At 40.7% G+C, this 13,441-nt stretch overlaps 1 protein-coding gene across 1 annotated transcript in view; it reads right to left on the reverse strand.

Annotated features, from left to right (window-relative positions):
- Nucleotides 1–12,341: 12,341 nt before the first annotated feature.
- The window catches only part of draxin (dorsal inhibitory axon guidance protein), a 44,160-nt gene continuing 43,060 nt past the window's right edge, over nucleotides 12,342–13,441 (reverse strand). The window contains exon 7 of the mRNA XM_036560197.1: nucleotides 12,342–12,848. Within this exon, the coding sequence (XP_036416090.1) occupies nucleotides 12,736–12,848 (113 nt within the window). The 3' untranslated portion in view covers nucleotides 12,342–12,735. The remainder of the gene's footprint in view (nucleotides 12,849–13,441) is intronic.

Below are 13,441 nucleotides of genomic sequence, written 5' to 3' on the forward strand. Positions count from 1 at the left end.
TTTTGACTATAACACTACCTCTACCCTTTATACAGGTGCCCTCCTGGTCGGTGTATATAATAATTTTGTTTTTAGGCCTCTACCGTTGTTCAAGATCCATTTTGTGAGACAACGCTCAGGAATTCTTAGTGGGTCCGGTTGGATTCTGCAAGCACCATCACTCTTGGGTGCCCCCTTTGGTGCCACCTCTGGTGCACTGCCTATGGAGATTCACCTTAGTAACTCCGACCTGACAGGGATGCATGTTTGATCACAGCCCTGGAAATAAAGCACTGATAATATCTGTTTATGTCACATTCCAGAATGAAGTCCAACTATGAATGAATAACTAAACATATGGTGCGATCCATTAGGGAGGCAGCTGTCTAAGTAGGCAGCACTCTAAGGCAGCATTTACGCTCCCGAGATGAAGGCTGTCTCATTCGTAAAGGCAGCATAAGGCAGCTGCCTTGTAAGTTGCCTTAATTTGACCGAATCCTTCTCAGCAAAGGCAATCCCACAATACTGTTCACCTGCTCATCGACCGAGCGTTAGTTAACGTAATTTAAAGTTAGTTAGCTTAGCTAGCAGGCTAGCTGTGTAAACGCGCTGGCTCTTTAAAACGAGAGGGAGATTCTAGATCAACGTATTGTTTGTTCACTGTTTAGTAGCGTTTTTAATTGTAAATAACTCATCGGTTTGATTCTGTACTCTGGGACTAACGTTACAGCAGTGCAGAGCCACTGTCTGAGGGGCTGAGGAAGAGAAGCTGTTCTGGGGGGAAAACTGCACTAAACGACTGAAAGCAGCTCACTTTTGCAGTGTATATGGGGGAAAACACTGCAGAACCAGTGCTGTAGAGAGAACAATGAGCTCTGCTAGTCTTGTATTGCTGTGTTTATCACAGTCACATCAGTGTTAGATGAATGTTGACGGCTAAATTTCAGACTAGGAGCTCATGAATAAGATGAGAACGCATGAAATAAAATTCATCTTAGCAGCTTAACAGATTGTGTGTGATCATTTTCACATCTGGATGCATGTTGTGCAAAATTATACGTAGTTTTTATCCTTTGTGTGTTAGAAATAAAGCCGGTTCATTAAGGTGCATGAGGACAGTGAATGAATTGAAATGAGTTACAAACTAGTAGTCACAATTATCTGTATTTATATGGGGCGCCGAGTCGAGTGTATCACGACAGATACGACTCCTTAAATCAGCCTGTTCTTCATATACAAATTACCACAACAGCGTCAATGCAAGGGAAACAGCAGCTGCAGATTCAGAGCCGTCCTTTTACACTGAGGTGATGCACCTTTACAGTCGGAGGTGAGTGTAAGTTAACCAGGGACTTCAAGTAAAGAGATAAAACGTGTACAGCACAGTGAAAGTTATGATGTATGATGGTATGATGGGAGCAGTCATGGGCTGGAGGTTAGGGAACCAGCCCTGTGACCGGAAGGTCGCTGGTTCAATCCCCTGAGTCGACAGTACGTGACTGAGGTGCCCTTGAGCAAGGCACTTAACCCCCAACTGCTCCCCGGCTGCCGTGGATAGGGCTGCCCAAGTGTGCTAACTGCCCCTTAGTGTGTGTGTGTTCACTAGTGTGTATGTGGTGTTTCACTGCACAGATGGGTTAAATGCAGAGGTCTAATTCCAATGTGTTCAGACGCAGCTGGCTAAAAGGTTCATTTCATTCATTCATTCATTCTGAAGCACTGACCCAGATAGAGTAGTGGATTACCCTACCCCTTTGAAAACAGGAGGTTCCTGGTTTCGATGCCCTGCTTCAGTGAACCCACTCATATCAGCATCTAACTGTGGTTTTGGCAGCATTTTCTTACGCTACATTTGCTTCCTTTGAAATCTCTGACCACCTGGATAAAAGTGCGTCATATGCTGTGAATTTCATTCAATTTCAATCCCTAAATGTCTGTGCATGCACCCCACAGAGCCCTGCTAGAGACATCCCGTGTAAATAAAAATAATGTGTAAAAATAACGACTTTGTAAAGTGTGGGAATGAGATAATGAAGTCTTGGCCACAACTTAGTAAGGCGTGGGAACGAGACCATGCCTTATTAAGCTGTGGTCAAGACTTACTAAGTCATGGCTATGCATTAGGACCTCATTCTCATGCCTTACTAAGTCGTGGCCCCCACTTAATTATCTTGTCTCCACGCCTTACTAAGTCATGGCCACGCATTATTTTTATCAACACGGGGTGTCACCAGCAGGGCTCTGTATGCACCTTCTTCCTTATGTCTTGTTATTTTTTTCAGAATTGAAAACCGAGAAAATTGTTGCATGGAACTGATTCTTGGATTCAACTCCATCGACTCGGAATCGACTCCAACATTTCTGGAATCGAACAGCCTTCATGTAAACCGTTCAGGGACCTAGCAGGGTTCATTACCAAATCCATTCCTCACAAGGTGTGGTACCATTTCCTGGCTGGTGGCAATGGACTTTAAGCATCTCTTTAAAACTGAAAGACAGGCCTGAAGTGAATGAAACCCACTTAGATGATGCACGTTGATGTCATCATTTCAGAAAGCCACGCTCGCTCTCTCTCCCTCTCTCTCGACCCGCTTTATCTCATGCTTTATAGGGTGTTTTACAGTCAAGGCAGGTCCCACAGCGTACCCAGCCAGTGTGTGTGAGTGTGATCTATCATTGCTCTGGCGTCTCTCCAGCAGGGCAGCACGGAGGGACGGTATTAAAAATATATCAGGAAAAGGGAAACAACAGCTTCTCCATGTGATTCGATATGTCCAGAACAATGTGTGTGCGAAACGTCTGCGCTGGTTTTTGTGTGTATGTGCGGAATACTGGCCTGGACACAGGCTAATATTTCTCTTGCAAACACTTAGTGGTATTGATCTGATGGGCTTTGTGCTCAGCAGAGTGGCGTGTGTGGAGAAAAGCGAGAAAAATGATCACTGAGGGAGATTTATGGGCAGAGCAGGTTGACCATACCAGAGAGAGAGAGTGAGAGAGAGAGAGAGAGAGAGAGAGAGAGAGAGAGAGAGAGAGAGAGAGAGAGAGAGAGAGAGAGAGAGAGAGACCTAACATCTGCAAAAGCAGCAAAGAAAGGGTACGAATGAGTGACATACTACCAATCAGATCACAGCGCTCACTTAGTTTTGAGCTTGTTTGGACCTGTTGGTCATACCGACCCAGTACAAGCATACAGTTCAACGTCAGTGCAGCAGCGTAAAATTTTGGGAGTGTTTATTCAACATAAATGATGAACTAACCTAACCTATTGTGTATATAGAAATATGTACACATGTGTGCTGATGTACTAGTATAGGATAAAAAGCTGTAGTTGCTTTTCTCGCATCTCCAGCAGGAAACCTTTCCTCAAAAGTAGAAAAGCTTTTTGTAAAATGTCTCTCAACATTCGACTTTTTACGAGGCTGAAGTCGCTTCTTATTCTCCAGCTTCTTCTTCAAATTTTCCTGTTCCACCTTAAATGGCACCAGAATGTAACTGCTGCACCATTTAAGGTGGAACGGGACAATTCGAACGAGAAGCTGACTTAAACGTATAAGGAAACCAGCTGGAGTGATTATAAACACAAAGTCCATTCATTTTTAAATCATCAATGTTCATCTTAAATCTCTCTCTTTGCCTTTTCGTTAGCTACTAGTGAGGCGAGACTGTTGTCTGCGTTGCTATGGTGACCAGCAGTCTGCGCTGATCTTCAGGGTTAAAGGGTGAATTAGCAGTTCTACATTAACTCCAGAGTTTAAGATCATTTATTGTTAAACTGTGTTGAATGATCAGCAGAGCTTTATTTTACTGTAAAGGAGGATTATTTTATTTTTACCTACAAATCTGATTCAGCTGTGGAGCCACAACAGGGCAGTAACAGAGCCGCATGTAGCCGACCCCTGCTCTATGCACTGGTTTTCCGACCACTGCTTATTGCGTAGTCTCACCACTGAATCCACACTGAATCTCATAAAACCCTTACAAAACTACTGAGGTTTGGACCTTAATGTCCTCATGCTAGCTGCGGTCATGCATGAGAACACAGCAGTTTCCTTAAAAATTTCAATGAGAGAACATAGGGCCCAGTGAATATACCCATAGGAAAAAAATTCTTGACCAGGTTATATTTTGGTTTGTCCATCTGAATTTATGTGACCAAATCATAAGGCAAATTATTCAGTAACTGCATGAAATAAATGTAAATTTTTATTTTATTTATTTATTTTTTGTAAAAGCTCCCCTCAAATTAACAGAACCTGTGTTTTATGATACACATATTGCTATATGCTTACAATTTACTGCTGAAAGCCAAAAATCTTAGACGCTCTTTGTATTATTTTATAAAAATAACTTTTACAGAGCAGATCACTGAAGAGACGCCATCTGTTTATAGTTTATAGCCCAGATTTGTGGAAAAATTGGTCGACTTTCAGTAGAAAGAGTTCAGCTTCTTTTATTATGAGGGTTTAAAATGACATCACCCATCTATTTGACTGGAAAGAAGACAGTTACAGCTCTCATACGACCCCCACCTTTAGAATGTAGCTTATGAAATATGAAAGTTATGAAGAATATGATGAAGTGCGTTTTGGAACCACCGGTGGTCTCAAGGAGGTGAAAAGGTTATGATTGTCTCAGAGACTTAAAGCAGATCTCAATATTATATTGATGATCAGTGATTTCTGAATTGTTTCTCCTAAACCCCCCTTAGGAGAAACGAGGAGATTAACATCAGCGTTTCACTGCGAGGAATTCTGGTGATGAAGGAGAAAAGCCTGAGTTCTCCTTTTGCACTGACAGACTGCTGAGAGGGTTCTATGATCTAGAACAGAGCTGTATAAGAGAATGATGAGATCTCACCCTTTTCTTATGGAGATATTACTCAGCTGAGTCGAGTCAGACACTAAAGAGTTAAGCTACATGTATATATTATACATGGATATTTTGATCAAAGTGAGTTTTATTTCTCAGGAGCCAAATTTCAGAAACAGGAGAAAATGGCTTAAATCTCACTCTGATCTCAAACTGGACTTAACTGTGTCCAGGAGAAGAACTTGAGATCAAGAGGAGCTTTACTCATTTAGAGTATTTCTTTTCTCTGGGTAAGGATGACCCACTAGAGTCCATTACATGTTAGCTGCCTTGGCCTTGTAGATCCAGTACAAAAAATACAAACTTCAGCCATCAATCGTGTCATGGCTGATTTGAGGTTAAGGGGGAGGGTGTGTGTGTTGGGGATTTGTGCAACCTTGATTTTTCACCAAACAACTCCTTTAATAAGCATAGAAGGAAGAAGAAACAAAGAACATGCAGAACAAGGTCGTTAACTGCAGGTGAAGTGTGTTGCAGTCCCAAGGCAGCCGTACTGCCACACTCTGTTTCTCAGCCTGGAGGACGTGTGGGCATGCGGTCACTGCTGTAGTCACACATACACTGCCCGAGGCTCTCACACCTCAATGACAAACCCAGTATTCCTCGGAGCTCAAAAACAGCGTCCCACACTGTTCTAACACCGTTACAAGAAAGAGAACATCAGTGTAGACTTACAGGCAGTCCAGGCAAGTTAAGACTGGACATCTAGTTTTGTTTCATTGCTCAGGATTTCGACTAATGTACAGATGTGGGCAGAGTAACCTCAACTAGTACTGTAGTACAATATTGTTACATCAGTAAAATAGAGACTTAAAGGGGAGTTTCACAGATTTTTCAAAATTTCTGCATAATTCAGTCATTGGTGTGTAAACAGTCATTCAGAGTGGTTTGATTCTTTGGAGAGAAACTTACCAACTTAGATTTCTCACAAAAATTGCTATTTCAAAGCTGAACCTACATTCGTCCTCGTATTTTTTTGTATATGTTGTTTGTAATGGTAAAATAGTGGTAAATCTGGAAAAATAAGTTTTCTTTGAGGACTATTTTGCCTCACAGTGCCCTGCATGTATCCCTCCGCCATGAAAGGCTTTTAAAAATATATGTTTTAGGCCAAATCCTTACCTCAAACATTCGTAAAACAATGTCTCAGGACATCAGGAAGCATATTCACAGCCGAATAATGTAAAGCTTTCTACAAGGGAGCTTTTTGATGCATTAAATGCTTCAGACGTCTGGTTCCTATCACCACCACTGTGAACAGTTCTAAGCTTGGATGTTTCTCTAGAACAGAGCGTTTCACATAAAATCACTCTGAATGACTTTGTTTACATCTTAACCATTTAATTATGCAGAGATTTTGAAAAACCAGAGTTCCCCTTTAAGCAAAAGTAGGGCAGATTCTGATTGTCCTATGCCAGGGTATGGCAACCTTTGCTCTGCCTTAAGCTTTAGTTAAGCTGTAGCCGCTTTTCTCGCATCTCCAGCAGGAAACTTTTCCACAAAAGTAGAACCTACACGTGCCTTCTGATCTTTTATATTCCATGTTCAGTGGTAAATCTGAAAAATGAAGTTTTCTTTGGAGACTATTTTGCCTCACAACAACCCACATGTACCTTTCCACCATGGTTCCACATTCTTTAAGTTAAAATCTTCTCTCAAAACTTTATCTTAAGACAACGACTCAGGACCCGGCAGTGTATTTGTAAGCATTTTATCACATAATTTGCTGTAAGGGAGTATTTTTAAAAAGTATATTCAAGTAATTAAATTGTTAAGATATAAATAAAGTCATTCAGAGTGGTTTGGTGTGAAATGCTCTGTTTTAGAGAAACTTACCGTCAGAATTGTTCACAGTGGTGGTGATAGGAACCAGACGTCCACCTCTAAAAGCTCCCTCATAGAAAATTACTACATTAAATAGTAACACATACACTGCCTGATGTCTAAGACATTGCTTTATGATAATTTTGAGAAAGTTATGGCCTGAATTCTGTTTCTTAAGAGCCTTTTAAAAGTTCTTTTAGTCCCCAAAAGACAGCATTTTTTTTCAAACATAGAAGCTCTCATTGATAATTTAGGATAGTAAATAAAATGGCTATATTTGCATTGAAGACATTGGGACCTCTGGTTCCTATCACCACCACTGTAACGAATCACGAGTCAGTACGTTTCTCTACACTTAATCATCTCAATCAAACCACTCTGAACGACTTTGTTTACATTTCCACGATTAAATTATTTAGACATTTTGAAAAATCTGTGGAATTCTCCTTTAAAATAGTACCATAATAACGCAAGTGTCCAACGTGAGAAACAACTATTTTATTTATTCCTGCTAAAACCTAACCCTGTTACCTGGTCAGGGCTAAAAACTAATTAAACCTAGTCTTGGACTACACTGTAATGCCAGTGGTGATACACCATTAAAAACCCTTTTAGTCCAGGCTTAGACTTAATGTGTGTCTGACAAACCAGACCATAGAGTAAAGGGTCTAGGAGAGTCCCAAGGGCCTGTACGTACACCCACACATCAGTTGTTCACTCTCCTTAATTATACAACTTACAGATGATATTCATAGGAGTAGCTGAATAATTTACAGTAATTACTGAATAGTAAGCCTTAAAGGGGAAATCCACCCATTTCTCAAAATTTCTGCATAATAAAACGCTTAGGATGTAACCAAAGTCTTTCAGAGTGGTTGGATATGAAGTGCAGAATTCTAGAGGATCTTGTTCACTGTGATGTTGATAGGAACCAGACATCTGAAGCATTTAAAGTCCCTAAAAGCCCCCTCACAGAAAGTTCATACATGAAATGGTACTAAATACACTGTCTGATACCGGAGACATTGTTTTAGGATAAATCTGAGAGAACATTTGGTCCTAAAACATATTTTACAATCCATTAATTCAGAGAGGTGCATGCAGGGTCACTGTCAGGAAAACAGTCCCCGATAAAAACTTATTTTTTCAGACTTACCACCATTTCAGCAAAATCAACATTACATATAAAAACTCAGAAGACACGTGTAGCATCACTGGTCATTTTGGATATTAACCTTTTCACCTCTTTGGGACCACCGGTGGTTCCAAAACGCACTTCGTCATATTCTTCATAACTTTCATATTTCATAAGCTACATTCTAAAGGTGGGGGTCGTATGAGAGCTGTAACTGTCTTCTTTCCAGTCAAATAGATGGGTGATGTCATTTTAAACCCTTATAATAAAAGAAGCTGAGCTAATCAGATGGCGTCTCTTCAGTGATCTGCTCTGTAAAAATTATTTTTATAAAATAATACAAAGGGAGTCTAAGATTTTTGGCTTTCAGCAGTAAATTGTAAGCATATAGCGATATGTGTGATCATAAAACACATGTTCTGTTAATTTGAGGGGAGCTTTTACAAAAAATAAATAGATAAAATAAAAATGTACATTTATTTCATGCAGTTACTGAATAATTTGCCTTATGATTTGGTCATATAAATTCAGATGGACAAACCAAAATATACCCTGGAGAGTAATTAAATAAAATGGCAATAATTGCTGATTCCTGTCACCAACACCACCTCTAAAAATGATTCAGTAAATTTCTCTACAATGAAGCATTTCACATTAAGGCCCCGTCCCATTTCACCCCTCGCCCCTACCACTCGCCCCTACCACTCAGCCCTACCCCTCCGTTTTTCACGTTCTAGTCTAGGGGTAGGGTGTCCTGATTCTTGTTGAGATAGAGATGTAGGGTGAAGTGTTGGGGCTACATGACCCTCCAAAGGGAGGTTTTTCAGAGACTCCAAACAGAGAGTTATGAGGAAAAAAGAAAAAAACGGCAAGATGACTGAACGAGAGACCAAAGAAACCCACAAATGTGAGAATTTTCTGTTAGAAAATTACCATAACCATAGTATTATGTTAGTTTAATGTCATTTCAGTGTATTTTGGTCCTTTTCTTCATAACAAGCATAAAAAGTTGCTAATAGTATGCTAATGTATCAGTAGCTAGCTAGCTAACTTTCCCGTTCCACCTTAAATAGTCCAGCAGTTCTGACGCCTGAAGCGCCAGAATGTAACAGCTGCACCATTTAAAGTGGAACGGGAAAATTCGAACAAGAAGCTGATGAATATCTGACTTCAGCTTCATATCACAGAAGAATTAGGGGTGGGTGATAATAAATAATTGCCCCCCTCTTTGAAGGCATATGATGCCCTAAATGTAACTAAAGCCCAGCAGTGAGGAGCTGAACTTTACCCTCCTCTGCTGTCACTGCAGACTGGCAGGGTCACCTACAGAGCAGCGCTAGTAGCTGTTAATGAAGTGATGCTCTTCTTTATTCGAGGATTGGTCCATTTCGTTAGGAGTTAAAGGAATCCTTCATCTAAAAGGGTAACTCTGTCAGTAATGAACAACCTGATCTCTCTGTACATCTGAGCTTCACAACCTTTAACTCATTATTAACACTAGGAGAGCTGAAGCAATTTGATCCCTTAAACCTTCCTCTATTATACAGTTACTGCATTGAAGGCCCCACTTACCAAAAGACCAACACCAGTGTAGCCAATATTTCTCCCTCTATGCACAAAACAAAAATCAGTGTATCATTGTAGAGGTTTAATTAGGACACTGAAGTCAGAAAAAACACAAATTACATATTTTCCTGGCATCTGGTTGGAGAAAAGCTAACACACTACACAAAGAGCAGATGAGCATCTGAAGCTCCGTCGAAGAAACACTCCATTAAAATAAAGCCAGAGGACAAAAAGGAAAGAAGTCCATTCTCAGTGTTACAGGTCGTCCAGCTTCTAAACATTTTCATTTGTCTATCTCTTTTCGTCTAACCTTCCATTGCATCCATACATCCATCCATTCATCCATCCTTCCATCCATCCATCCATCCATCCATCCATCAGTCCATCTGTCAGTCCATCCGTCAGTCCATCCCCTTACTGAACTCAGCAATGACTCTGAATCTCAAAATAATGTGTGCTGAAAAGGAGTAGCATAAATAAATCTTACAAAACAAACAAAAACAAGCAAACATCAACTACTGGAAATAATACTTACAGCCAAGATTTGGGAAACTATGGAAGTCCTAAAAGGCCATGAATTCACATATTTTATTCACTCTGTTTTCCTGTGATAAAGAGTTAATTTGTTTTATCAAGATCTCAAGTTATCATTATTACAAGATCAATAAATGTCGTCTTCCAAAGACAATATTAAAATAATAAAATGATGTTTCCTGATATTGAATTGATGCCCAGAGATGCAGAAGAACATCAGAATTTTAAAAGAAACAGTTCAACGGAAAATCAAATAACCCAGTTCAACTTACCCCAGATGTTGTCGATCAACCGAGGCATATTTAGAGTTCAACTATCGCTTCTTTAGGTTTAGAACTGGAGCTATGAGGCTAACGTTGCTAACAAACACTAGAGTTCAATAGTCACCCAAATAGCCCAAATACTTTCTATAAAAATACATCACCAAAACTTCTCTGAGCTCAAACCACATCCAGGTCTTCCGTCATACAGACTTGTTGAAGTGGTTTAGAGCTCAGTATGGCTTTTACTGTGAACTGTAACGATGAGCTAAACTTCACTGCTACCTAATTAACGCATCAGCAGGGCTGGAATTCATGAACCAAGATCAGGTTCCTCTGTGTTTATGATGACCACTGTCACAAATACTGAGTCTAGATCAGCAATCCTGACCCCGAGTTTGTGAGTACAGAACCTGTTGTTAGCCCACAGTATATGATTGAAAGTCAATATAATTTTTTTATAGTTCACAGTAAAACTGTGCTCTAAACAGGGGGTTCGCAACCTTTTCCACCTCAAGGTCCACTTATTTACCAAAAGAAAGCCTGAAAGCCCAAAGAGAACAAACAAACAGACAAAAAACAAATACTTTAGAACACAGCAGTTTTTTCAGGTGAATATATAAACAGATCAGGCATAACATTCTGACCACCACCTTGTTTCTATGCTCATTGTCCATTTTATCAGCTCCACTTACTATATAGGTGCACTTTGTAGTTCTACAGTTACAGACTGTAGTCCATCTGTTTCTCTGATACTTTGTTAGCCCCCTTTTACCCTGTTCTTCAGTGGTCAGGACCCCCGTGGACCCTCACAGAGCAGGTACTATTTGGGTGGTGGATCATTCTCAGCACTGCAGTAACACTGACATGGTGGTGGTGTGTTAGTGTGTGTTGTACTAGTATGAGTGGATCAGACACGGCAGTGCTGCTGGAGTTTTTAAACACCTCAGTGTCACTGCTGGACTGAGAATAGTCCACCAACCAAAAATATCCAGCCAACAGCGTCCCGTGACCACTGATGAAGGACTAGAGGATGACCAACACAAACTGTGCAGCAGCAGATGAGCTATCGTCTCTGACTTTACATCTACGAGGTGGACTGACAAGGTAGGAGTGTCTAATAGAGTGGACAGTGAGTGGACACAGTGTTTAAAAACTCCAGCAGCACTGCTGTGTCTGATCCACTCAGACCAGCACAACACACACTAACACACCACCACCAAGTCAGTGTTACTGCAGTGCTGAGAATGATCCACCACCCAAATAGTACCTGCTCTGTGAGGGTCCATGGGGGTTGTGACGGTACGGTATGCTGATGGTACAGCACCGATTTTATCTGTTGATAAATTCCTTCATTTCATCACAGACTGTGTTCCCACCAGCAGCCAGAGTTGGTTGGAAGTGGACCAAGACCTGCGTTTTTTGCCGGACCAGCTCAGCTGTCTGTTGCAGACCCAAATACAGGTGGAGTTTAGACAGATGTCAAAACAGAGCGAACTAAAGAAAAAGTCCGACCAAACAAGGCCGGTGTGAAGGCGCCCTGAGAAACCTCTCCATGTCTGGCCTGCTAAGTGTCTGCATCGTTCGCTTCCCGATACTTAATTATTAAGTTAAAGCGTTTCCACTTATTTTTCTGACTTAAAGTGACGTTACCAGCCCACTACGAACTACTACCTCCCCAGAGTTCAGGCCCGCGCACCACTACAGGGTGCTTCACGGCCCACAGGTTGAGAAACCCTGGTCTGAGCAACCTTAATGAAGACCTGGATGTGGTTTGAGTGAGATGAAAGAAAATTTGGTGGTATATTTTCACAGAAACTGTTCGTTCTATTTGGGTGACTATTGAGTTGTAGTGTTTGTTAGCAATGCTCTCTCCAGTTCTAAACTAAAGAAGTAAAATTTGGACCCAAACCTGTCCAACTGGTTAAATACTTCTGGGGTGGTAAATTACGGAAATTTTACTTTTCACAGAACCATTACTCTAACACGCCACACGCCTTCTAACAGAAAGATGTCCTGGATGATTATAATTACCAGAAGCCTATTTCTGTGTCATGTGCTTTACTCTAAATTGTGTATTGAATAAAGTGAATAAATTGAATAAAACTCTCAAATTATGTTATTTTGCAAAAAATAAACTATCCCATTATTGCAGGACAATAACACTTGTTATCACATGACGGTGATTATAAATAACTTGATATCTTGAGACGTTTCAATAAAATTTAAACTTATTATCAAGGCAAAACAGTAAATAAGATCAAATACGAAGCCATTGCCTTTTTAGGGCTTCTGCAGGGAACAGCAGTGAAACATTATCAGTAGAAAAATGCTTTTGTTCTCCTCAGACACAAATTTATGTACAGAACAGGTGACATGTAGGTACACAGTGCACAAACATACAGCGTATGTACACCACTGTGAGCGAGGGTCAGTTCGGCCGTTTGTTTGACCCACTGTCCTATTAGTCCATCTTGCAGTCTATGGGAGGAAAGGTTGGGGGCTATGGGGCCATGGTCAGTTCCTCTCTCTCTCTCTCTCTCTCTCTCGCTTTCTCTCTCTCTCTCAGATAGTGATAAAGGCTCCCTGGTCACTGTCGGCAGACTCCGGCTCCACGCAGCGTCCGCGCCTTCGGGTCACCCTTCGCTTGCGGTGGAATTTAGCGTAGCAGCGGAGACCTTCAGAAGTAAAAAAGAGGGGCTTTTACACTCATTTCCCTTCACATTCTTTCTAAAGTGAAAAGGCAGGGCTAAGGTTAAAGGGCAATTCCACCAATTTTTTTTTTTTTGTACAATTTGTTGTTGTTTATGGAGTTGCAACACAAATATAGCCATTTAATTTGCTATTCAAAATGACCAGTGCACCCCTACGTAATGTAATTTTGATAATAGTAAACTAGTAGCAAATCCAAAAAATACGTTTTCTCTTGGTACTATTTTGCCTTTCCCTTCCTGTATGTCCCTCTACACCATGAGTGGATAAAAAAAAAAAAAATTCAGGCCACAAACTACCATAAACAATATCTCAGCCATCGGGGAACATATCCGTAACCATTTTGTTTAATAGCTTTCTATGAGGGAGCTTTTAGAGGGATTAAACTCTTTATACGTCGGGTTTCTATCACCACCACTGTGAACCATTCTGACTGTGTAAGTTTCTCTAGAGCAGAGCATTTCATGTCAAATTCTGAATGGCTTTGTTAACATCTTAACTATCAAAGTGTGCAGAATTTTTGGAAAAATTGGTGGAATTCCCCTTTAAAGTGATAGTT

The sequence above is a fragment of the Colossoma macropomum genome, unplaced genomic scaffold, assembly GCF_904425465.1.
Source record: "Colossoma macropomum unplaced genomic scaffold, Colossoma_macropomum, whole genome shotgun sequence".
In the NCBI taxonomy this organism is placed as follows: Eukaryota; Metazoa; Chordata; class Actinopteri; order Characiformes; family Serrasalmidae; genus Colossoma; species Colossoma macropomum.